At 44.8% G+C, this 26027-nt stretch overlaps 1 protein-coding gene across 2 annotated transcripts in view; it reads right to left on the minus strand.

Moving 5' to 3' along the window:
• The window catches only part of PSTPIP1 (proline-serine-threonine phosphatase interacting protein 1), a 46500-nt gene that overhangs the window by 16546 nt on the left and 3927 nt on the right, over positions 1 to 26027 (minus strand). For both annotated transcript variants that reach the window (XM_031616348.2, XM_090148677.1), the window contains exons 2-6: positions 17230 to 17330; positions 13585 to 13659; positions 3618 to 3652; positions 2430 to 2536; positions 530 to 592 (exon numbers count right to left, since the gene is read on the minus strand). In XM_031616348.2, coding sequence (XP_031472208.1) covers positions 530 to 592; positions 2430 to 2536; positions 3618 to 3652; positions 13585 to 13659; positions 17230 to 17330 — 381 coding nt within the window. The remainder of the gene's footprint in view (positions 1 to 529; positions 593 to 2429; positions 2537 to 3617; positions 3653 to 13584; positions 13660 to 17229; positions 17331 to 26027) is intronic.

The raw sequence follows: 26027 nt of genomic DNA on the forward strand, positions 1-26027 counted from the left end.
AAGGTATCTTTATTTGCACCAGAAGAACTCCCTTCTTAGAGTTTCACTTAGAACGATGCTGCATGTAAACTCAAATAGTACAATTCCAGCAGTAGCACTGGCAGATCTGCAACTGCTCTTCTTTAGAGGCAGTTGCCCATTGGAAACCAAACCCAGCTGTTGCAGTTCCTGTACCTGCAAACCTCCCTGCTGGAAAGGTTTCCTTCTGCTTACAAGGCTCAATTATTTAAAGTTATTTTTGTAGGCAGGAAAATAATGTTTTCTCCTATAATTATCCTTGTCTAGAAAGAATCAAATCCTATCTGAACTGTTTGGGTTGATGCTAATTCCACATTTAGCTTTCTGAGTGATCTGGGAGACTTCAGTGGGTGATGCAGGGAAGATTAGCACCCTCCTGCCAGGAATCCCATCCTCACACTCCTGTGCCATTAGAACACACATATACACATTCCTGACCTTTCTTCATGTGGTACAGTCTCAAGCTGGAGTGAGTTTGCATTGAAGAATCTGCAGAAAACCTCCTTCTTACCTCCATTGCTTTCTTATACTGGGACAACTTGTTCTTTTGCATGCGCTCCATTGCAGACTCGTACTGTAAGAAACACATGGGAGTGTGAGCATTTCTCTGGACTTTTCCCCTTTGCCTGCTGGTAGGATCAGGAAAGGCATTGGCAGTGTCTCTCTACAAGCCACGTGCCTGTGCAAAAAATGACTTCACTCTGCTTTTGCAACTGACAGGCTTCTCAGTGACACAGAGCATCAGTGTATCAGGTTAAAAAAAAAAAATAATCCAAGATAATTCTGCTTCAATGCTTTCCACTAATAGCAGAGAGGATGTAGGTCTTCATTTGCTCCCTCCCTCACCCTTCCTTTTTTTTTTTTTTTTAACCTTAAGGAGATTAAATAGGAACACCTATCAGTGCCCATCAGCTCTGCTAGCAGAGCTCATTGCTGCTCCAAGAGCTCCATCTCCCATCTTTGCAGACCAAACCACAGCCTCACCCTTGTGACCAGGAGTAATTGTCCATTTTGAACTCAAACGGTTCCTGTGTAATTTATATATCGTTGCTTCTGGCAAATTTATGCTCTATGCAATTTGATTTCCACAACATAATCTGGTCAGCATTGGAAAGACGGTGCTGGATTTTCTTTTATAGCTTTAATTCTGTTATGCCCAGCCTTGTGTGACCGTGAGATATGCTCCTATTTGGCAGGGCATGGGTTTCTTCAGTGGGACTTCTGGTCCTTTGATCTTTACATTCTGCTCAAGCAAAACTCCCTCTGGGGTCACCCAGAAGCGTGACTGACATCAGGCTCATAGCACAGTCCTGATGGCAGCTGCAGCAGATCCAGCACAAGCACAGAACAGCGTTATGTGAGATCTCCAAAAATGCTGACACCTTCCAATATGTCTGAGGTTGACTTCCTCACAGCCACGTGCTGAAGGAGGAAACATCTTACAATGGGTCTCAAGACTCCAAACGAGTTTTGACCATTTTTTTTCCAAGCCCTTATAACAGTTTCCATTTGAGTTCCAAGCTTATTGTTTTCAGCAGGAAAAAGCCTCTCTCTTTGCAGATCCTGGTGATGAGGTGGGGGCAAGGGAGACAAACGCTGATGGCTGGGTGCACGCTGTCTTTGCTGTGCGCATCAAATCTCAGTAGCAGCACTGGTTTTACCCCCTCATATTCAGAGTGTGTGTCTGGGTTGTAGACATGAGAATGTTGCTGCATTGGACATTGCTCGTACACATTTACCTTTGCTTGAAATTGTCCAAGCTCAGGGTATTTGATTATACTGTTCCCTCAATCACTGTTTTCAGTGATGTCAGCTCTTTGTCTCCAAGCCCATGGATCCAGAGGTGTAAGAGTGACCACTTGTCTCCATTGAGAGCTTTTTTTTTTTTCCTCTGGGGATTTGGAGCCAAATGAGACCACAGAGCATGACATAGCTTTGAATGTTCTCTGAATTTTACTGCACAGCATCAACTTGGTGCTGTTCTAAGTATCCGGCGTATGTGCTGCATTCTGCTTAACAATCATTTTTCTTCTGTGATTTCAGATGCTTATGTTATCTCTTTATTTTAGTGCATGTTAGAGATCATGCAGGATCATGCCAAAGCAATGCAATTAGCAAGGATATAAAAAAGAGTAAAGGATGGATTAAGTTCTTACATGAATAAGAATAGCATCAGCAGTTACAGCAGAGGTAGTAAAAGTGACTAAAGCCTCTGTCTCCGGAGTTCAGAGCATTACTTAATTTCTAGCTGGGATTAGAAAGAGGCTTTCTTCCACAGTCTAGTGTGTGGAGAGAGAAGGGCACACTGGGCACATTTCATTATCTTTTGCAGTATTCAGCCTACAGCTGAAGATAGGCCAACAGAATGGGCCGCTGATCCAATCTGTATCAAAGATTGGCTGGTTCCTCACCTTTTTCCTTTGCTCCTTCTGCCTTTCTCGGAACTCCTCTATTCCTTTCAGTTCATCCTTCAGCATTCCTGCCAGCTGGATATGAGAGTTTCCAACACTTTCAATTTCTAAAGCAGATCAGAATTCATGTGCTGTCAGTGGAAAGGACTTTAGAGGTAAAATCACATTTTTCAGGAGATATTTCTAAGATCTGGCTGCTGCGTACAGCTTGCTCCAAACAGAGCAGCCTTCAGCAAAGAAGTACATGTAGAAACATGAGGGGTTTGACATTGAAGAGGGTGCTCACAGCCTGAATAGGGCCTACTGAAGGTCCTTTCATTGCTCGCATGTGATGTGGGTGAGACCCCTTGCTGCAGAATTGGAGCACCTGCTCAGAGCAGCTTTAGCAAGTGTAGGATCTTCCTGCGTTTCTTCCTAGCCCCATTTACTCCAGCCACAGGTGTTGTGGTGCTGGGGGAGGACCTCCATTGTCCCTCTGGACTCCTGCCCTCCCCTACATTCTCTGTGCTTATGGGAGCTGCTTGCCACTTGCCTCCAGCCTTGCACAAATGTCAGCAGGGGAGCTTGCAAGCTGAGAATTTCCAAGGGTCAGCTAAGCTGGATTGCATTTCAGACCATCTGACTGATGCTGTTTGAAGTGGCTGGCAGCTTCTCTGCATTTGTCAGCTTTGGTGGCTCTGAAATGGAGCCCTGCACTTTCCAAAACCGTTGAGCTTCCCCCTTCCAGGCTCTAAAAGTACCTTAATTCACCAGCTGCTTCTGAAAGAGTGCTTTTGTTATCTGAACAGCAGGCACCAATACCCAGATAACACTGTCCTATTGGCTATGACAGTGTGAAAGGTTTTAACTCTGCCCTGGGCGCCTTTAGGAAGCATCCTATGGATGCATGTGGATGTCAGTGTCTTGTGGAGGAAGGAGCAGAGCTGGTATTTTGCAGCTTGATTTGGGCAAAAATAACTTGAGGAGAAAGCTGTTTTCTGTGCCTCTGGGGGCTGGGTTCAGTGCCCAGACTTGGAGGAGGATGTGAGTGAGTGAATGTGCTTTCCCCCCACCCTCCACGCTCGATAGAGGAACAGACTGAGATGGAAAGGTTAACAATATAAGAGGGAGAGGATGGAAGAGCCCAGAGGGTGCCAACACAGTGTGTCTGCCTGAACCTGGGTCACAAAGCAAGATACAAATACTTACGTTGCTTGAGCTTCTCGAATGCTGCCTTCAGTGTGCTGGGAGATAAAAACAAGAGCGCTTCATTAGCAGAGGTTCTAAGGATGGGAATCTAGAGGCAAAACTTTCCCTCCCAGCCAAAAGATCCACAAAGACATAAAGCTCTTAACAGCCTTGCAATAAAAATTGACCATGCTAAGAGACGAAAAAACATCAACCTGTTACCATATGAAATGCAATAAAATGCTCCATGAAGCAAGGAATTGCAGAACTCCTTACGCTCGCCCTATGTTTTTAATCTGTATTTGTAACTGCAAACGTTCTGTTCACCCACCTTCCCAAGGATGCAAGTCAAGTGAGTGAAATAAAGGCAGTCAAGGGAAATTGGGCTTCGGAGCACTAAACTGCAGAGAAAGCAACCCCACCCTTCGTGGTAAGTGCAGCACGGTGAACGCTTCCTCCTTGCTCACCCTTGCAGCTGGAGCAGCAGCCTCCCTGCTGTGCCTTCCTAGCACCCCCGCGTGGTGCAGCTCGCTCGCCTTTAGGAAATGCAGCGCAGAGAGCCGAGGGAGCTGATGTTCCCAGCATGAATGTGCCGTGCTGTAAAATCAGCCCTTGGCACTGGGCTGTGATGTACAGTCCGGAGAGGAGCGAACACTGATGTGATGCTGCTCACCCGGATGGAGGTGCACAGCTGAGGCAGCGTAGTGTTGCAGGAGGATGTGAAGGGGTGATTATAGTTCTCTTGTTGTCCTGGCTTTTTGCAATCCAAAGTCATTTTTAAGGAGGCAGTGTGAAGATCAGCAGAGGGGCAATGGGAAAGGAAAGAGCACCGTTTGTGAGAGTCACTTTCAATGTAATGATCAGCTCCTGGCTGGAAGGGTGTCTGCATGCACAGAAGCCAATATTACGCTGTGATTTGGAGGTTTTTCAGACTCAGAAATCAATTCTTCTAGGCCCCAGGCTCTATGGTTCCCTGAGGGAAAATGTTCTGCAGAGAGTTCTTGACTTCCTCAGATGGGCAAAAACTCTCCAAGATCTCCTTGGCTGAACCACAGCTATTAGGGGAGCCCAGAAGAGGACGCATGTGTCTTCTCAGCCATGTGCAGATGGACAGGGAAATCCTGCATCTCTTGGCCTGTTCCAGGAGACTTAGGAGACACATGGAGGATACGAATGGGTTAATTTAAGATGGACATCTTTTACCTAACCATAACCTGCAATACCACATGGTCAGGCATAAGTAAAGTGCTCAGGTGATGGGAAAGAGTGGATCTGTCCTCAGCAGTAACTGCCCTGCGATCCATTTCCAAATCTTTGCTTTCAACAAGTAAACATGAGTATTCATGTTGGGTCCCTGCAGCATCTTCTCAAGGACGTATGTATGGTAAAATCAATCTAGTTTGTGTCACTAGTTATCCCAATAATATTTAATCATTTTGAAGCTTCGCTCACTTTTCCTTCTGTACCCTGCTTTGCATAAAATGATTCTAGCGTGGAACTTGAAACAATTTTCTCAACAGAAAGGGGAAAAAAAAGGATTCATTCCAAATCCTTTTAATTAAAAGGTCTAGATCAAGTAACAAGTTGGATATCCGCAGCTGAATTAGCTTTTTTTCCCTACTTAAAACCTCCAATGGATTATTTTGAAAAATTAAACATACACATGAAATAAAATTAGCTTTAAGTGTGGACTTTCCAGTGGGAGGTGGAGAATGTGCTAGCAGCATCATCCCAGAAATGAGTAAATACTGAAATTGTAAGAACAGAGGGCACTTGCACACCACACATACTAATTTATGTGCTGTGTTCATCTGTTTTTCCCAGAGATCTTTTCATCAGCGTCGGTGATTCAGGTTGTACCAAGACTGACAGAGTTGCTGTAATGCATACTGAAAAACAACTCATCCTCAGTACATATCAAGGACAAAAGCAGTTTGTTGCTTTTCTGTCGTTGTTTCCAGGCATTACAGCTACCAGAGCAGTCAGTGATCTTAAGCTACACATGAAGCTTTTCTTATTTTTGCTGGCTCTCTGTAAGCATTAATCTGTCTTCTGGGACAATAATGCATCTGGCTATGAGCTGGAGAGATACCTGCCTCATGCACAGTATTTAATTGCTAATTCAGAAAGCTCTTGTCTCTCACTCATGGCCTGAGATGCAGCCAGTTCCCCAGCTGCTACTTAGGTTAAGGCCACAATCTGCAGGTAGATTGGAATAGATTAAGCCATTTCCTTCCTTATTTTTATAATTCTTTTTCTGAAATCAGTCAATCAGATCCCTTATCCTTATGGGGCCTGAAGGGGTAGCAGATATGTCCCTGTGCCTAGTTAGGTGTGCAGGAAGGTAAGTAAATCACATCTTGACCCACAGAACCAGCAGGTACTCCTTTATGACTCCATTATGGGCTGCAGGGCTGTGCTGGCTGCAGCAGCAATTCCATAGGTGAGCTTTTGCTGCTAGGTGCTCTGATTGTATCAGTGAAATACATCATTTCAGTGCTTTGAAGGGTTTAGTGGCAGCACTTCATGTAGCAGAAACACACGAGAATTTTAATTTAGATGGCCCTCCTGTGTGTATAGTATCTATACACAGGGTATATATACTACTTATTACCCATCCCATCTGCGTTGGTGTGACTATTGTATAAGATCAAGAAGGGCTTTATTCCAAAGCATTGAAAATGAAGGTGTGTCACTCTTAGGGATACTTGTACACAGTGTCTTCTCCTTTCAGGATGTGATGCTGCTTAGCACTGTGGCAGTCTGTTGTAGCATCTCTCTGACCAAACTGGAAAACCTAGGGGTTGAAAATAATTCGAGAAAAGCTGCAGTTTGCCTCTTCTCCTCTTTCTTTAATTTCTCACTTCTGGTGTTTCTTTGGCAATTCCAAGCACTTCAGCTTGACACAGACAACACAGCCTTTGCTTTGGGCATCCCTGCATGTAGGCTCCTGCAGGTGTCACAGTGAATTTACACGAATTCACCGTGCATGTTTGTTAAACATCCAAGGGGAAGCCTTAAAGATTGCATTTGTTAAACCGAGTTTCAGATACAGACAGGATTTCCCCTGAATCTGCTATGATAGGTAAAGACAGAGCCAGAGCAGCAGCCAGTCTGTAGCAACTCCTGGTGATTTTTGCCATCTAGCGGCTGAAACGTTCTTATTTTGCTGCAGGATCTCCTTACTCGACCGCAGAGGAATGGAGATGCTGTTGCGAAAGAGGCGCTTTTCGGTGCTTGTTTTTTCAAGTGGAAAGGGAGGAGGAGGCTGGCAGGGCTTTCAGAGGAGCCGGGGAGCCAAGGCAGGGTACAGAGAGTAGAAACTCATACAAGAACCTCTTTGTTTTACTATTCTTGCTCCGTAGATTTCAAAACACTTTCCAAAGTGGACTTCCCAAATGTACCTGGCAATCCGTGCTCTCTTGGACACTGCCCACAAGCATCTGTGGAATAGGATGCTGGGGCTGCAGGTAGTGTGCTGCAGATGGGGCTCTGCTGCCTTCTTCACAGCCATGGGAGGCTGAATCGATGGCACGAGAGACGCAGGTAGCTGAGCTGTGGTGACACTGCTCTGCACGCAGATATGTTCACTGCTTTTTTGTGCCACTGCAGGCTCGGTGGTTTGGGTGGGTTTTTTCTGTATTTTGCCTCCTCCCTCAAATGGAGACTGTTCTGAGTAATTCATAGAGTCCCTTTACGTTTTGACACAGGAAGGCTCTTCTAACCGGAAAACCACAGCTCTTTTTAAATTTCCTTTCTTTTTTTTTTCTTTTTCTTTTTTAATCTCTGCTTGGTGAATAGAAATGGAAAATAACTCCGCCTTCCTTTAAAACAAGATCATTTTCTTTTCTGTAAGGTTTCATTTCTGTGCTGTTCTTAGGGTAACATTTTTAACATTCCTTCTGAAGCTGGGAGAAGCCTCTGCCAGATGAACTTCACAGAGCAGTTTCCAGCAGTCCTGTTCCAGCTCTGCCCCTGGTAGCTTAGCTTAGTTTCTGACAAAGTGTTTCTGAAGCCAACGTGCTGCCAGTCCCCACTGAGGCCACAGTTAACATCTCTACTTCCTCCCACCGCGTAGGGTAGACCCAATGTGACATTATTGACACATCTTTTTGTGGTAGCAAGGTGTGGAGAAACAAATGCAGAAGCATCTGCTCTCCATTGCTTTGTACTCAGACTCTCTGCACTGGGTGTATATGCAGAGGGTGGCAGTTTGTTTTTAGGCAGGAAGACAAGTCCCTCCTGAGTCCTAGGTAGGCACGTAGCAGAGTACTGCACGCAGGAACCCTATCTGACATCAGTTAGTGAGATGTGGTGCAAGCAAGGAACTCATTTTTGCCTAGGTGTTTACTTGTTCTCTGAGGAGTTACAAGCAGAAATGCAAAGCCACTCAGTGCAACTGGAAAGACTTGTGTGCAGGTCAGCTGGGTGTGATGGCTAAGCCACCTGTGGAGGGGGAAAGGTACAGGCAGCACTTTGCTCTGTCCCCTGCAGCCCAGGAGTCAGTCTGTCTGAGTTAGTTACAGCAAGGCACTGCTGTGAGTCCTGCCAGCCAGGACTGAGCTCTGTGTTGGCTTGGATGGAGCTTATCTTTTGTGAAAACAACACCAAACACTCTAGTGCTGCGGTGTCTGTGTGCATGTTTTGCATCTGCTACTTAATTGAGTACTTTCACATGTGTGTCAGAAATAGAAGCAGCCCCAAGCTGACTGGAAATGGGGTTGCATCATTCTCAGGGCTGGTTTCTGCACTAATCACACCAGGCTTTGCTGGGACAAGGGAGCAAACCAGAACACTTATGTCTCCAGGATTATCTATGGCATTCAAACCATTGGATTAAAAACATCAAAACAACTTAGGTACTTTAACACAGAACTAAATTTCCTCATCTCCTGGGAATAGAGCAGCATAGCTCAAAACCACTTGCCCTCGACACTGGTGAACTTATCTAGCCTGGGTTTAATAAGAACTGAGCAGAGATTTAGGTCTTTCATGCAGATGCTTGGATTTGTTTTTGCAGCATCCTGAAAGTTCAAAACACACGTGAGTGTATAAACCCCGTGCAGCTTCAAAACATTCAATTGGAAAGTATCTAACAATAGAAGAGTGTGACCTTCCAAAATGATTTTTAGCTTCGGTTCAGAAATGCTTGCTTTGTGAGAACAGTACAGATGTTTCTGTGTATTACATGACAAACACCCTATATTTATACACAGGAAGCAGCAGCCTGGCATTTTGTTACAGATGCCCTCACCTTGTGTTCTCTGAAATTGCAGAGAAGGGCAGAGCAGGAACAAGCTTGAAGGAACTGCCCTTTCCCGGGGTCTGAAAGAGATGTTAGTGGAAAAGAAGGAAAGAAAAGCAGAGGAAATCATATACATAAGAAGAGACAAGCAGGGCAAATGACAAATATAGCTGTTGTCAGACTGGGCAGAATTTAACCAGCTCCTGCGTGTTTACATCAGTTGCTTTACAGAGGAGACGAGTTCCCAGAGGCTCTGTTTCAGCTGAAGCAGAGGACGTGCCTGAAAACTGGGCTCTGTAGTATATTTTTTTTTCTCATATTTTTCTGCTGAAGAGTTGCCCAAAGCTGTTGCACAGAAATTCCCAGTCACCTTGCAGGATGTTTCCTCTCAAAGGCGTGAGCTCTGCTGAGAGTTATCTATTGAGTGTCAAAACACTGCAGATTTGGTCCCTGTTTATAATTTAGCTGAAAATCCCACTTTCTGTGCATCCTGTCCCATGTGTGCAGCACAGGATATGGAGACTACAGAAATATATGGCAGTTTAAGCACTGTAATGTGTAGGTCCCCCTCCCTCATTGGCTATGGGTGTAACCTGGCCTTTGCTGAGAAAGTAGGGCTGTAGCTTTGTAATCATCCTTTTCATAATTTTAATTTAATAATTAGAGACTATGAAATATTGATTCATATACATGTGTGTGTGTCTCTGTATACAAGCTAAAAAAAAAGTGGGTTACCAGGGCTTTAAACTTAACAACAAGTAGAAATGAAGACGTTTGAATGCCTGCTGTGAGGGTTGGACTCAATGACCTCTAGAGGTCCCTTCCAGCCCCTACAGTTCTGTGATTCTGTTGTTCTCTCCTTTAGCCCTGAGCTCCAACAGATGAGGCCTATTTCAGGGCAGCATCCATCACTCTGCTGTGGTCCCCACACCTTGCTCACTCCTCAGGGACTGCCCTGTCCCCTCCCAGGTCTGACCCACTCCAGTGTTACATCTGCACGGAGATCCCATGGCAATGCCTCCAGGTACTTGCTCTCCTCCAGGCCTTTCACTCCCAAGTCACCCATATTCTCTGCATACAGCATGCATCTGCAGCTGTGCTGGGACACCCAGTGATTACCTGAAAGAAGCAGCCAGTTTTTTCCTTCCTTTGATGATGTTACGCTGCTCAGTGTGTTTGTAAGGCCCAAAAGGAGTGGGACTGCAGCATACCAGTACAGACATGCCTCAAGAAACCCCACTGACAAGATGCTAAACTGCCTCTGTTAGGAATGTCTCATCTAGCATGACAAATGCGGTAGGGCAGGTTAGAAAGGAACACTAAAAGAGGCCCTTAATGGGAAAAAGTGCATTGCTTTGCTATAAGACTCAGCAGCTGCTAACATGTTTTAGGGTTTTAAGAACAAGATACAAGAAAGCTCCACTGGGGGCTATTTCATGCAAAGCTGCTGCTGGTTTGGCAGCCTCTGACCCCCCAGGCATTAAGATTATTTAGGAGAAATATTTTGTGGATTTAGTGTCGAAGACAAGATACTTGGCTGAACAGATTTTGATCTAAGCTTGTGAGACCCTCCTTGCAGTATTACATGTAGATTTAAACGTGTGCATCCTTCTGTATATTGAGGTGAACTTGCTAGGACTTTCTTTAAATGCTAAGTTAGATCCATTCTGCGTGTCAAAAGAGGATTTCTCCCTTTCCTATAGGAAGTAGCTTCTACCAGCTGCAGTGCTCGAGGCAACAGCAAGCAGGCAGAATGCCGACAATTGCTTGAATTAGGCTGTGCTACTGAGTGATGGTGTGCCTTGGCTGTTAGGCAGCCTTTCAGGGAACTTTCATTTCTTCTGCTGGAAGCTGCAGTGTTTGTTTGCCATGCCCATGGTAACCGGCATCAACTCATTTTAGAAGCACTTTATTTAAAAGAAAGGAGAGAAAAAATGGTTGTGGTGGCACATCTCCCACTCTGACTTTGTTTTGATAGCAACCTCTCTGTAGCTGCAGGCTAATCTTTGCTATTTCCTATACTGATGTTAAAAGAGCAGCGAGGACCTGACAGAAAGAGAACTGCACCTCTGGCGAGCAGCTCTGTAAGCCTGTCCCCTGCTGGCTCCCAGCTCAGAGCAATGTCCCCATATTTTTGTCCCCATTTCGTGGCCATAACGTGGGTTTGCTGCAGAGGCTTTGCTCCACACAGGGACAGCTGCTCACCTCGGCTCTGTGCCACTTCTCTCCTGCCCTGCTTTCCCTGACCGTGCTGGAATGATGGGAGGGTTCTGGAGCCGATTCATTGGGTTGTTTATAATGTGCTAAACAGAATTAATTGGCCTTGCAGTTGTTTCTCTTAGGTCTTCTGTGTGTTTTCTGACACAGGAAGTTTATGGGTGGTTGCTGGGGATGGATGATCTTCCTTTTCTTTATCAGCCTTTTAGAAGGGTACCAGCACCTTCCTGATATTAAGAGCTACTGGAGTGTGAAATGATTTCCCAGGAGAAGTGACAGAATGCCTTAGCAACAGAGATATTTAAGAGATGACTGAATTTCAGACCAGAGGATAATTTTGCATTAGCAAGGAAATGAGTAAGTGATCTAAAATGAGTAATTCTTGCTCCTCTGCGATACGTTGCATGGCACAGGGAGTTCTGCAAAACGTTCTGCAAAAAAAAAAAAAAAATGGAAGCTACATTTTTCCTGGTGATTGCCAAACACAAGTTTTAGGGGCTAATGCCTGCACAACACCTTAGTTAGACTTCATTTGAGAAATACTGCTACCCAAGGATACATACAGAGATGTGAAAGTCCTTGTTCAGCCTGCCAGGTAGCTATAAAACTACTGGCATTCAGTGTGCTACCCAGTAGTGGGAGCCGTATAAGGGGGAAGCACTGGGGTAATATGTGGGGCCAGCTGTAGGACAGGCCTTCCAAGCCTTTCTTTTTATTGTATTTCTTTTTCTAAAGGTAGTACATATGTTCCCTCCCTCTGGTCTCTCTGAAGGACCAGCCTTGGGGCAGTACTGGTTTCAGTGACACATGTCATCTAAATAAATAGAAACTACACACCAGGTCAAAAATTTCAAGGCATCAAACCAAATAGTTCACTTCCATGAATAGTTCCAGTCCCAAATAGATCCTTTTTTTTTTTTTTCCTGATTGTAAAGCACTGATTCTGGACGAATGTCATTCAGTGTGCAACTCCAGAGGGATGCTGAATGACAGAAAGCCAGGCGTGCTCCCTTTGCTTCAGAAATAAGCACAGTGAGACACTTGCTGTGAGAGCAAAAGAATAATCTGCTCAGTGATGGCCACTACCCAGACCAGGCATGGCATTATGGAGACATAGCAGATCAGCTCTGCAATGTGCTTTGCTGGTATATTCAGCCTTCTATCTATGCCAAGCTATAAAGCTTGGATCAGACCGGATCTGGGCTTGGTTCCAAACTTCCTCCAACTTCAGGGGAGCATGGATTAATATCCAGCCCTGGGGCCTGGTTCTGCCTATGAATCAATCTATGTAACTCTTTAGGAAAAGTCCAACCTGTGAATTATCCACTAAGTCACAGAAGAGAAGTCAAAGCTCTGTGTCTGAGCATGTTTCCTTTGCCTGCACTGAACAGCCAGTAAATAAATCCAGGTGGAGCCTTTTGGTAATCCTGGATTGCTAATCTGAGCTTTTGCTTTGGACAGAAACCACCCAATCTTAACCTGCTCTTTTAATTTCCTTTCCTCTGATTAAGTCTCTGAAGTGAGATAGCAGAAAGGTGCAAGCTTTCCCCAGCAGCCTTTGGTAGGGTTCTTCTTGTACCCTAAAGCACAGTTCAAAGCAAGGCAGAGATGGAGCAGCAAGAGACTTGCCTGCACTCTGGACTTGAGCCTCAGCATTCCCCATTACCAGGCCTTTGGATTAACGTGACAGCTTCCCTGCCACTCTAGATGTGCCACCAGATTGATAGTAAGTGCTACAGGGGATTGCCTACAGCTTGCACGTCCTGATGGTGAAAAGGTTTGAGGTCAAGTTTTCCAATAAGATACGAGCAGGAAACCGTGCTGACACCAACAGAGTGATAAATAGGTGTAAAAAGGAGATGGCAATTAAGAAATGAGATACAGGGCAGATGAGGGATCAATAAAGCTGTTTTGTTTAGATTGAGGTCTCTTTCAGGCCTGTCTTCTGTGACCCCAAATATTCATCCTTTTCCACCTTATCACTGTATTATTACTTGTTACGTTAATGACAAATACGTCTCATTATTGCTGCTACCATCAGTAATAGCAGCAGTTTATCAGCAGTGTTTATTAAGTCAAATTCTGTGCCAACATAAATCTTTCCCTCCCAACACAATTTAAATGTCATCTAAACTGGTAGTGCTGGAGACAGTTAGCTCTGCTGCAGCTTGTCAGGGTTTGCTACGCGTCCCAGACCTGCCAACCCACCATCCTAAGCCTTTACTAACAGCTTCCTTTTCCTTTTTCCCTGCTACTCTGCTTGCTTTCGGAAGCTGAAATGAATTTCTTTTTTCCAGCAAAGACCTATTGGCAGTTCCCAATGGAGATATTGGCAGTTCCCAATGGAGATATTCCAAGTCCTGCTCTGAAGAACCGTGCTGGTCCCCCATTCTTCCTGTGAAGCACTGGGCAACTCACTGACGTGAGCAGCTCGTGACCCTGTCCATAGGCAGAATGCAGCTGTTTGATATTTGATATTGCTTCCAACACAAATGCGTTAGTACCAAAACTAGCAGAATTCCTTACTTGATTTCTGTTTGTCCTCCTGCTTTTCTGGCAATTTGAACCAGCTCCTTCCCGTACCTCTCTTCTGCTTGAGCTCTGTTAAAAGAAAAACTTTCTCAATTTCTCCTAGTGGTAGCAGCATCGTGTTTACAAAGCTATTCTTGTAATTGCATCTGAGGTAGGAAATGTGAGAAATAGCATTTCTTTATTTCCTCTATTTTCATTTTCTCTGCCTCTTCTATTCCAGTGCTAGCAGTTACCTCTAGAATATTTCGGTTGAGCTATTTCTGGAAGAAATGAGAGAAAACAAATGCTCATCTTCATGGCTTTGATCAGACTATGGATTCAGCTAGAAGATGATGCATAAAGAGAAATGTAATGAAGATGCTCAGGAACCTCTTTTGCAGAAGAAAGCTAAAATGTGATGGCTGACTTGGTGGCCAAAGTGAAAGCTGGGAGGGAAGGAAGAGTGGGTACCAAAGGATCTCTTTAAAAAGAGGTTGTAAGTGGGAGGTGAGAGTAGTAGGAAAGCACTGGGAACATAAGATGCCTTCTTGAGTAGCTGCAGTGGAGGCAGAGGGGGAAGTAGCTGTGCTGGTTATAAGGTGAGGCCCTTCAGTTTGGGATGGGGGTGGGACAGCAATGTGGTGCAATGCCTCACCTAACTCATGACTCAGGAAAGTGGTTCTGTTTTCACAGAATTTCACAGAATGGCCAGGGTTGGAAGAGACCTCAAGGACCATGAATCTCCAACCCTCTGCCACATGCAGGGCCACCAACCTCCTCATTTAATACTAGTCCATTTAATACTAGACTGTTTCTATGGTTTATAAAGGAACATAATGATTTCTTGGCTGCTTTCCCCTCCCCCAGCTCTGAAAGAAGTTTCTCATCTCTTTGAAAAAAGATATTTTTTTTTTTCATAAAATGTTTTAAAACCTGTGTGGAAGGCCAAGGCAGAAATGGGTTTTCAGCCTTTTCATAGCTGCTGAATACTGTCGAATGGTCAACAACAGATAACAGCACGGTTAGGATGATTGTTATTTTAAGTTTTGCTTAAGATAAGTCCAGTTCTCAGGAGGGATTTCGAAGCATTCTGTAGGCTTTTGAGCCTGAGACTGGGCACCTTGAAGAAATATATCATTTGTGCAAAAACGGAATTGTGATGCAGGCATCACAAGTGAAAGCTGTGCAGTCCCACTGCTTTGTTCTCATATCTGCCTTCCTGCTCAGCCCCTGAGCTTGATAACTGCTGTAGGCTGAGCTCAAGCAGTTTGCTTGGGGTGGGACTTATGGTATTGCAACAGGGAAGCTGTTTAGGTGCATCTCTGTTTGAGAACATCTGACTGCACCTTTGGATGTCCGTCCGTGTGCATGACCCCTAGCTTGCAGCCAGCTGGACGTGTGGGCTGGTGGTTGTGGTGAAATCTCACATGCAGGTTTGCAGCTTTATATGCAGCATATTGAGGCAAATGAGCACGGCCAGCTCTTAAGCCAGTCCCAGCTCTTGCAAAACCATTGTGCCAAATATTTCTCAGACCTCACCCCGGACTATGGTAGCCTAGAATCAGACAGGTCTGACAGGTCACTGACAACATCTTTGCACAACTTGGTGCTGTCTTTCCCACTTTCTGGTGCTCTTGCATGCAGCTTTTGGGTTTCCCTGCAGCAACCAACAGCTGGAACGTTTTCTGTTTTAAATCTAAGGCTTTGTTATGAAATGTGACTTCTTTGTCAGCACCCAAGCTCTTCAACTCTCCGCTGGATCAGGCAGGGGTATTTGTGAACAAAGGTAACTGATCAGGGTGGGAAGCTGAAGTGTTGATACAGCCAGGGCAGAGGTGCCAGCACTCAGGGCAGCTGCTGCAGGGACCCTTGTTGAAATTCTGGCACCAAACCCATGAGACAGACAGCAGGCCTGTGTACACTCACTGCAGTGGTTTGCGGGTGTACAAACACTCATGGAAACACTTGGTCTTGCAGCGTTCAGATGTGCAAAATGACTCTAAATGTATTTTTTCTCCTTTGTGGAAAGTCTTTTGTTGCCTCTACCACAGAGCAGGAAGAACCTCATCCTGCAACTGGCGGAAAAGCCTCTAATATGTTTTGAACCACAGGCAAGCGTAGCATCAGATGTGTGCTGCAGTGCAGAGCCTGCCTGAAGCCTGCAATGCAATTCTGATTTCTGTAAGTTATGAGTCACAAAGGAGCTATTTTAAGCAGATAAAGTGAAGCTACCGGCAGGCTGATGTGACTTCGGGACTCTGTGACATGTGGCAATAAAATATGCTTCCACTGGTGATCAAGAAAAGCAATTCAAATAGCTTTGGATTTTGATGGGAGACTCTTCACACTTCGAAATAATGAATTTTCAGTTTGACAGCTCACATCCCCGTGAAAGTTCCAGTGCTTGAAAAGTAGCCTTTAGAAAAGCAACCTAAAGCCAGAAAACTGGATGGGGGCAGCGTGGGAGGAAAAAGGAGGCTGTGGCTGGGGAAGGCAGAGTGATATTCATACAGAGACAGGAGCACCTGCTGAATATATAATTCATAGCGTGAGGGCTTCCTAACAGGTCACACACGAGTTATGTGCCTCACACTGCACATCGCTACTGTTGAAACTCAGCCACTTGAAAACAGAACCAAATCTAAAACTTTTTTGTAAGTCAGAATTACAAAACTGAACGGCGAAGTTGGAGCAGCTGTGTAATATTTATTTTCTCACCCAGAGAAGTGCTTGCTGTGCATAGCTGTTGCTGAGGGGCTCCGAGGAGTGTGTAAGGATGGAGATAAAGCACACTACTGTTACTCAAAATGTGGTGAGGTGGGCAAATGATGCAGGATGTTCTGAGGACCTGGGAAGGGTTTTTGGTAGCGTCTTGCAGAGCTTTGTGTGTACTTGAAAAATGGCCCTTTTTTATAGTTACAGGAAGCTGAAACTGCATGCGGCCACAGCACATTTCAGGAGAAAGAAAAATGTACGAATTATCAGTTTCCTGTTGAATGTGGAAACTTGGTAGTGCTTCTTGCTGTGGATTTGTGTTCTACTCCAGTGTTATGGTCCAATAACTACCTGAGCCTTAATGAAGCTCTGGATTTTTGATCCTTTCACCCCTCTCTTCTCTCCTTAAACTTTCGAGATTTCTTTGGATTATCTACCTTTACAAATCATGTCAATATGCTTGAAAATTACCCATGGGAGAACAGCTATGTTAATATTCTAAGGCCTGCCTGCAGCAGGGGGGTTGGAGCTCGGTGGTCCTTGAGGTCCCTTCCAACCCAGGGAAGCAGCTGGGTGGATTTTTTTCTGGCCAGGTGACTTTATAATCCCTCTCACTGCCCATCTCCAACACTCGCCTTGTCTCTTCTCTCACAAGATATAACTGGTGTAAAATTCTCATTTATTTTGTTTCATTTTCAGAACTTTATACTTGGTTCTGTATAAACAGCCCTGAGGAGTATAGGGCCCAGAAATGGATCATTGGTTCATTTGACCACATTTGATCACTCAGCAGCTGTGACCACTTTAGGATTCACCTCAGTTGGGCTTTTCTAGACAAAGCAGTACCATTGTGGAATACGGCAACAGCCTTACTATGTCTTTCCAGATGCACAGTGAGAGACAAAATTGTGTCTGTTCAAAGTTTTTGCACTCAGACTTTCTCACCTTTGCTTGAGCAAATCCTCTACATCTTTGCACATCTTCCTCCCGTCCAGCAGTCGCTGTACAAGCACCTCAAAGCCAGTGTGTAAGGTGAACTCCTTGCACTGAGGACAGAAAGATAAAGAGATTAGATAGTTTGTGCACAAAGCTTGCAGGTCTAGGAGATGCTTACTGTCAGTCATCTGAAACAAGTCCTATTCCTAGACATTCCAAATGTGCAGCAGCCAGAGCAGAGCTAAGGGCACTGTAAAAATCTTTGTTTAAATCCAGATCATTTTATAATAATGAAGAAGTGAAGTGAGTCCCACATTTTGCCGTGCCAAAAAGCTGTCATTTTGAGGAAGTCGTGCTTAGCATTGGGTGTGGGATTTTTGTGCAGTGGCTGCTCCTCTTCCTATGCGTCAGTCACCTCACCACTGTACCTCCTTAGCTGGTACAGAGGTGTTGGTTCTTTCCCTTCACAGTGTCTGATGTGTTGCTATGGTATGGCTTTGAGAGAAAAACAATGCTGATGACACACCAGTGTTTGAGCTGTTGCTGAACAGTTCTGCCAGGCAAGGGACTGGCTGGGCATCAGTCAGTGAGTGGTGAGCAATTGCTTGTGCATCACTTGTTCTGTGTGTATTATTATCATTTTGTGTGTACTACTGTCATCACTATTATCCTTTTTTCCTCTTCCTTTTCTGTCTTATTAAATAGTTATTATCTCAACCCATGAGTTCTACTTCAGGCTTTTTTGATTCTCTTCCCTATACTCCAGGGAGCAGAGGGTGAATGAGTGGCCATACAGTGCTGAGCTGCTTGCAGGGTGAACCAGCACCAGCACGGGGCTCTCAGTAGGAGTGATGTGCTCTCTTAGATGCAAGTGGCAAGGTGACAACCTTGGCATACACACTGGGGAGAAAGGAAAGAAAGTAGGATGATGGTTCACGTGGCTCTACCAGCACAGGGTCTGCTCTACAGAGCCAGGCAGAACAATAATGTAGATTACAGGTGATGGAGAGTGTGCAGTGGAGCCACTCTTATCACTGTTGTAACAGTACTCAACTGATGATGGGATTACATGTGCTCATCTGACACATATAATCATCCTTTATGAAACAGGATCTCAAAACCAAAACATCAGTTTCCCTCCTGTTTCAAAGGGCTGGTTACAGACAGGCACTGAGAAGCAATCTTGCTATGGAATACACGAAAGGAGGAAAGCAGAAAGGTTGTTGCTAATACCCAGGCAATTTTATTTTTATTTTTTGAGAACTTCTCAAGGGCAGATGGCGTTGCTGCTGGAAAGCCTCTCATTAATCACTCACTCTGCCTGGCAGAAACCACTCAGATGTGCCACAACAAGCTCGCAGCACAAAAATTTTGATTGCATATTTCCAGATGCAATAAGCTATATCCCGTGGCTGTGTACACAGCTCCCTTGTCACAGAAATGCTGCCCATGGGTTATTATACGGGTCTGCATCACCTCAGCAGGCAGGCATACTGCTACAAGCAACCAACAGAAAGTGAAAAGTGCTCTATCATGTTACTTTGCTGCTTCTGTACAACATATCTCTGTACAACAAATGCTAAAATCCACTGTCTACTTCTTTGAAACTGGGGCAGATGGTGTAATGAAAGAGTAGCAAATGCTGCACATCAGTGAGCTACCAACAAATTCGCTAACTGAAGAATGCAATACCTATTCATTATTAGGCCCAAGCTCAGTCTCTCTTCCTCCCCCAGTCACCCACAGATGCAGCAGGGTGCTGCTGGTCGTTCTAAGGACCTGAGAAAACTACTAATGGACTCAATTCAGCCATTTGGACATCTTGTTCCAACCATAAAAATGCAAGGGGAAGAAGTCATGCCATTTTAAAAACTGCACCAGGGTCCGCTCTGCCTTGGTGACTGAGTGAATGAATTTTGCAACACGTCTAAGCAGAGAACCTCACTTCTGCATTAATAGATCCTTTCAAAGCTGTGCTGCTGTGTTTGGCACAGCCATGCTTTCTTGTTGGAGCTCTGCACATGGGCCTGCCTCCAGGACACGAGCTGCTGGGTTTGTTCTGGCATTAAAGGGACAATTTTGTGCTGCTCACTACTGCTCATGACTGATTCTGTCTTCCATCATTTTGCCTTCCAGCCTCATTACTTCAAAGACCTCAGAAATGCAAAAGACAGTCTTTGCCCATTATAAATACAGGAATGTTTTAGCCCTTTAAAAGAGAGATCTTTCTGTATGCATTAACACAAAATCTGCCATAGCACTTGCATGTTCCCAGATCACAGGGTTCCTGCCAGGCAGGACACAGGAGCAGTGTGCTCAGGGTTTGTTCTGCACATCCAATGCATGCATTTACATGAAGCACAAAGCAGCTGATACCTTACCCAACAGCTCTGCTTCCAGTTTGCTGCCTGCAAGTATGATTTGAATATCTTGAAAACGTATCCACTTTCCCTTACCCCAGGCTCAAATGCTATCAGATACCTCCAGCACAGCATTTCATTCTACAACAAAAGCTGCTCCCAGACCATCCTTAATGTTTGGTGCTGGTATCTGCAGCGGATAGATTGAATGAAATGAATCCTGAGATCGGCTCTCAGAAGCCTTCCTGCAGCTCTGGCCTTCCCATTTCAGTGCAGCCACCAGCCTCTTCTTCACCCTCTTCACACTCCTTCTGTGTCTGTGCAAAGTCCTGCTTTGTTTTTCCTCTCTGGTTTCTTAAGGATCTCCTACCAATACAACTGACCTCACGTTTTCTTTGTCGAGACAGCAAGACTGTATCATGTTAAAACAACTCTTGAGCCTTGATGAGCTGATTGGCCTTTATTCTATTTTCCTTTTACTGTTTTGTGTTATAATTAGCATTTGTGTCAATTGATTTTTGCAGAGGCAGTTGAAATTGCACTGCTCAGCTGGTGCTTGGGCTGGGACAGTGTGATGGTTGTAAGAAATGATGAATAGTAAGAGGATATTTGGGTGGGTTTTAATATAAATTAGATATGCCTTTTTAGATAAGGATATGATTAGATAAGGATATTCCTTATTAGATAAGGAATAGATTCATTCAACCTGTAAAACTAAGAGTTTCACTCAGAGAGTGAACTGGAACAGGTTGCCCAAGGAGGCTGTGGATGCCCCATCCCTGCAGGCATTCAAGGCCAGGCTGGATGTGGCTCTGGGCAGCCTGGTCTGCTGGTTGGTGACCTGCACACAGCAGGGGGTTGGAACTGGATGAGTTTTGTGGTCCTTTGCAACCCAGGCCATTCTATGATTCTATGAAAACATCAATTGTTTTGTTGCTTAGAAGAGAGCACTTCAAATTGCCACCAGTAATTTGTTAACATTGCCAAGTAAATAATTTACTCAAGGAAAGCACGTGCAACTGTGAAAGAGGATTTACTCATTGTCACTGTAATAAAAAGGATTAGTTAATCCATGCTGTCCGACAGACCTGTAATAACAAGTAAGAAGAGTATTTGACAAAGGGCTATCACTGTTGCAGGCAGATTTCTACTGCTCTGAGATTTTTCCATTAATACTTCATTAATGTGGCATGTGTACTTGGGTCTCTGCCCTGGAGCTCGAGGTTTTGCTTCTCATCAGGAGAATCACAGCTAATGCAGAGGCAGCATTTCATTGCTGTGCCTATTCACAGAAGTTGCCTCCTGCCAGTAGGAGAAGTGATGCTTTTCCCTCAGAAATAGAGCAACACGGCTGAAAGCACCAACTTTATACTGCTGTTTAACCAGAATAGCTTTTCCTAGCATACTTGAGAGGAGGCAGGAAAGGCTGCAAACAGATGCTGCCAGTAAGTGCACTGGGATATACCTTCTTTTTATTTTTCCTGTGGCATAAAGATGCTGCTCCCTCATGTTAATGGTGTTACCAAAACAACTACGTGCATTGGGACTGCAGTTTTCTGCAGAAGTTTTCCCACAGGCAATCACACAGGTAACCATTAGGAGTTAATTGTGGCAGAGAGTGGCTGGCTCTGAGCTATTTCTGCAGCCATTAGGGCTCTGGGGACTTTGGTAGTGAAGGCTGCAAGTGGGAGGCCTGATGGTGTCAACTCCCTAGGGCGAAGATGGCTGAGCATCACCATGGCTTTGTCCTTTCTTCCTGCTGAATAAAGGTGAATCACCTTGTGCCAACTCTCAGGGCTCTAATTGGCTTTGTAGTGCCTCTCTTCTGAGCCTGGTGCTCAGAAGGTGTCTGCAAGGCTTTCTGATGAAAGTCGTGAGGTTGCTATTGCAATAATACCAAGTAGGAAAGACAAAATGTTTTACTAAAGCGTGAGCTTGGTAAATAGCTGTTGGAGGTCACTGGACTGAAGCAAAATTGTCCACGCCTTCATGCAAAATGCTAGCTCCATTGTGCAACCTTATTTATCCACCTGCTGTTATTCAGAAGGAGATGTGGATTATGTCATTGTGGTTTTGCAAAACAAGGGAGAATAGGCAGGCTGAGGTTGGCAATCAAACTTTTCTTTCATTTCTTGTAAACCCACCCTTTGCACTGTAGAAACATGAACGTTTGCTGAGGGTTATCGAGTGCTGCCTTGGGACCTTTTGTTATCATTTCAGGAGTTGACATGGGTATCTTTTAAACGAGGCTTAGTTTGCAATTACACTGCTGTCTTTGTTACCTAAGTCTGCAATGCAGTATTTTCCTGGGGAGCAAACACTATTTATTGCCAGACAGCATAGATGCGTATCTTGAATGATGTCTTCAAAAATCAGAGGGGAAAAAAAACATTGCTTTTGTAGCATTCCAATATACCGAGTTGCTAGATTGCTATCTCGCACTTCTCTGTCTAGCAAGGTAGGCTGGAGAACTTAAAATGAAGGCAGAGATTCTCATCAAATTTCAATTCTGCAGGAGCTACAGTGTAAAACAATAAATTGAAATTGATATTTCACAAACTCTGCAGCAGCATTGCACAAGTGGTGGCATTGAGCAACTAGTTGCTTCTCAGTTGTGTTTTGCTCCCTATGACACTGTAGATTTTTGCAGAGAAGGAAATGGCTGTTCTGCTGACAAGAGGAATTCGCTCCTCAGCTTCCTGTGCCCTTGCCCTTCTCACTTGTGCCCTGGGTAAGGTGTTCCTGCAGTCATGCTGTGCCATTATTTGCATGCCCACAAAGCGATTGCTGCACAAAAGCCTTCTTAACTTTTGCAGGTGGTCTGACTGGCAGACTGATGCTGCACATTGAGGGCTTCCTGTCCATTGAGAGGACTCTGCTTGTGCTGTTACCTCCATTCTAGCCTTCCTCTTTAACTCTTTAATGATGTTCTGAGAGTGCACAGTTTCCTGGGGAAGAAATCATGTAGCTGAAGTGAGAAATGGGACAGGAGATAACAAAATCCCTCCTGGTTTGAAACCAGAGCTGGATGTGGCCTGGTCTGGTGGTTGGCGACCCTGCCTGTGGCAGGTGGATTGAAACTAGATGGTCTTTAAGGTCCTTTTCAACCCAGGCCATTGAATGATTCCATTCTATGTGACACAGGCTAGACACAGTGACCTTCCTTTCCTTTTCACGTGGTGACTTTAGACATTGGCTGCCATGGGAGCCAAGAGGGAGGCCTGCAGCAGGCATTGCAGGTTGCTGTCACAGGCAGGTTTGGAGGCACAGCCCTGCTGGCCAAGGTGCCCCCTGCAGCCAGGCAGATAAGCATTTCAATGCTGAAATCAGACGTTGGTTCAGTGCCTTAACTAATGATTGGTACACAAGAGAAACTGGAAGTAAAATAAGGAGAAATAGAATATTAAAATAGAGAGCACTTCTGTTTTATACAGAACAGTGATCGGAGTTTATTTTTGTTTCTATTCCGCTTTAGTTCTGCTTCCAGGTCTCTTTTATGATGGGAGCTCCTTTCCTTCTGCAAACACGGTGTAGGAGAGGATGATGTGGAACAGCCCTGCCTTGCTCGGGTGCAGCACAGCTGTTCAGGAGCTCGCACACAGCCCCTGGTACAGGCCTGCTTAGTTTGGAACTTAGGTTAAAAACTCCTTCTCTTCCTCGTCTTTGATTTGTTTCCTGGTAGTTCTGGAAAAGGCATTAAGGACAATATGCTGTCGTACCGATGCTCTCAGCAGCCCTTATAAGAGGAGCTGGGCATTTTGCTGGGGGGTTTTCACAGCATAGAGCGGGGCAGAGCTTCAGGAAATCTACCTGCAGTGTTGCTGTACCAATTCATTTCCTACTGAGCGCCATTGCAATATCCACAGATTGTCATTTCCACTTACGAGAGATCTTTACCACTTAAATAGTCATTTTCAACATATCCTGTTACTCAATATGATGTCGCACATTCTCACAAAGACTTGGGGAATTTCGCGATATGACAGATGCAAACCAACTCTGGGCTCACAGAAACACCTAAAAGAGGGCTTCCTTTAACTAAATTCTACCGTGTTTGTGGGTCAGCTCAGCCAGAGACATGCCACAGCCTGTGCCAGCACACTATCCACACTGCCTACAGAGGGATTAGGAATTCCATCTCAGTCCCTCCTTCCTCTAGCTACTAGATTGAAGCACCTCAGAGCTGCCACAGCAGCTGCTGGCACTGATGGAGGAGGTGCGGAGTGAGGGGAGGATGTGACTTCACAACTTGGCTTCCCATTTTGTCTCTTTCCCCAGTACCTTCATCTACCTTTTTTTTTTTTTTCCCCCTTTTCCCCCCTCATCTCCACCTTTTTTTTTTTTTTTTCCTCCTTCCTTTTTAGGAATTACTTAGGGCAAATTGAGAGCAGCACCAAAATATCTTTATCCTTTGTAAATTTGCTACTTTAAATTTAAAAAAAAAAGTTTGAGTTAATTATTTATTTGTTGTTGTCACTGAATAGAGGAACATTTGGAGACCTCACTGTGACCTTCCAGGAGAGTGTATAAGCAGGAGGGGGAACGGCTGTTTGTAAGAGTGGGTAGTGATAGGACAAGGGGGAATGGTTTTAAACTGAGACAGGGGAGGTTTAGGTTGGATATCAGGAGGAAGTTTTTCACACAGAGGGTGGTGAGGCACTGGAACAGGTTGCACAAGGAGGCTGTGGATGCCCCATCCCTGCAGGCATTCAAGGCCAGGCTGGATGTGGCTCTGGGCAGCCTGGGCTGCTGGTTGGTGACCCTGCACATAGCAGGGGGTTGGAACCAAATGAACACTGTGGGCCTTTTCAACCCAGGCCATTCTATGATTCTATGCAACAGAAGCTCTAACCTGCCTGAACAGATCCCCTTGCTGCTTGGCTTCTACCTAATGCTGAAGACTTACATTGCTGTTTCCATCTCAACTGCTGGTTTCCATCTCAAGCAAAATGAACTTGCACCAAAAGAGCCAGGAGACTCTTCAATTCCTTAGTCATGTGCAGGGACATTTCCTCACCCTGTTGAAGAGGTACTGAACTCCATTTTTAATAAAGGAGCAATTCTTTAGGGAACTGAGATGCTGTTGGGATCTGGATGCACATTTTCAGTATCTTTTTTTTTCCTCTTTTCTTGTCCTTGATGCCCTCAGCACAGAGCTATGACCTGAGCTGTCACCTCAAACCCCCACATTCCTACTGAACAACATGGGGAACTTTGTAAGTTACTGAACTGTGGTTGCTGAGAAATGTTTTATTATAAAACCTAGATTAAACAGGAGATTAAACAAGTGCTTAATGTGCCATCTGCCAGCCAGAATCTACCTTGCTGCAGTATGGCATGAAAGCAAAATATGGAGCTCTTTTTGAGCTCAGAGGAGCTGACGAATATCAAAAAACAATCTCTTTATGAAGCAGCCTAATTTGCCTTCCATACAAGTATGCAATAATCAGAAGTGGATTGAAATTCATGCCTGCAAAGGAAGACAGGATCAGTGTCCCTGGTCAGGGAGTGTAAATTTTGGAGACACGTGGTGCAGCTGCTCAGTGCATAGTGGGCAGTGCATGTCTCAAGGGAGGGATGGGATGGGTAATGAACCACCCAGTCCTGGCAGAGAGGAGGATTTGGACATGCTGTTCACCTCTGCTGCCTACTTTGGCAAACCTGAGGGCTCCTGCTTTGATCTCTGCTTGAAGTGCTGCTCCAATCTGCAGCCTCTGTTTCAAGGCATGTGCGACAAATACTTTTAGATCTCTGTTGTGTTCATCAGACATATCTAAGTAAATGAGAGTGAAAAGAGTCTGAGTCACCTTTTCTGTATCTATAACACATAGCAGTGCCACAATTAAAGTCAGCATAAATAAGAACCCCCCATTTCCCTGTGTCCAAACCAAACCACTTTTGCAGAGCAGGAGAGATCAAATCGAAGTGGACATACCTCTGTAAGAATATGAACTAAATTATCATTGTGACTTCATCCATCAGCCATTTTAAACCATCCAACCTTCTAGATGCTGCATTCAGTTGCAGCACGATCATCAGAAAAAAATAATAAAGTGTAACCATTAAAGGTCTAATTGTTTTTAATTAGAAATTACTGAACTTACTTGATCTAAAATGAGCCTTCCACCAACCCATTCATCATACCTACTCTAGAAACTCTTCCAAGGCCTTAGTGCTGCACTTAGCTCTTGCCCAGGTACCCTTTGTCCTTGCAGAAAGATGCTCAAGCCTGGTGTACCACGTTCGGGCCATAGCTGACAGAGCACACAAGCAAAATCTGCAGAAATAATCCCACAGTCCTTCATCTCCAGCTCATCGCCAAGGAAATGAACCGCCCTGAATGTGCTGTCAGTGGCTCCTCGTGCAGCCCCTAGGTAGTGTACCAGGAATGTGGGAGGTGGAAGAAGCTGTGAATGTGTTTGCGTCGCCATCAGTATCAGTTCATAT

Source organism: Phasianus colchicus, chromosome 12, assembly GCF_987193195.1.
Source record: "Phasianus colchicus chromosome 12, bPhaCol1.hap1.1, whole genome shotgun sequence".
NCBI classification, from domain to species: Eukaryota; Metazoa; Chordata; class Aves; order Galliformes; family Phasianidae; genus Phasianus; species Phasianus colchicus.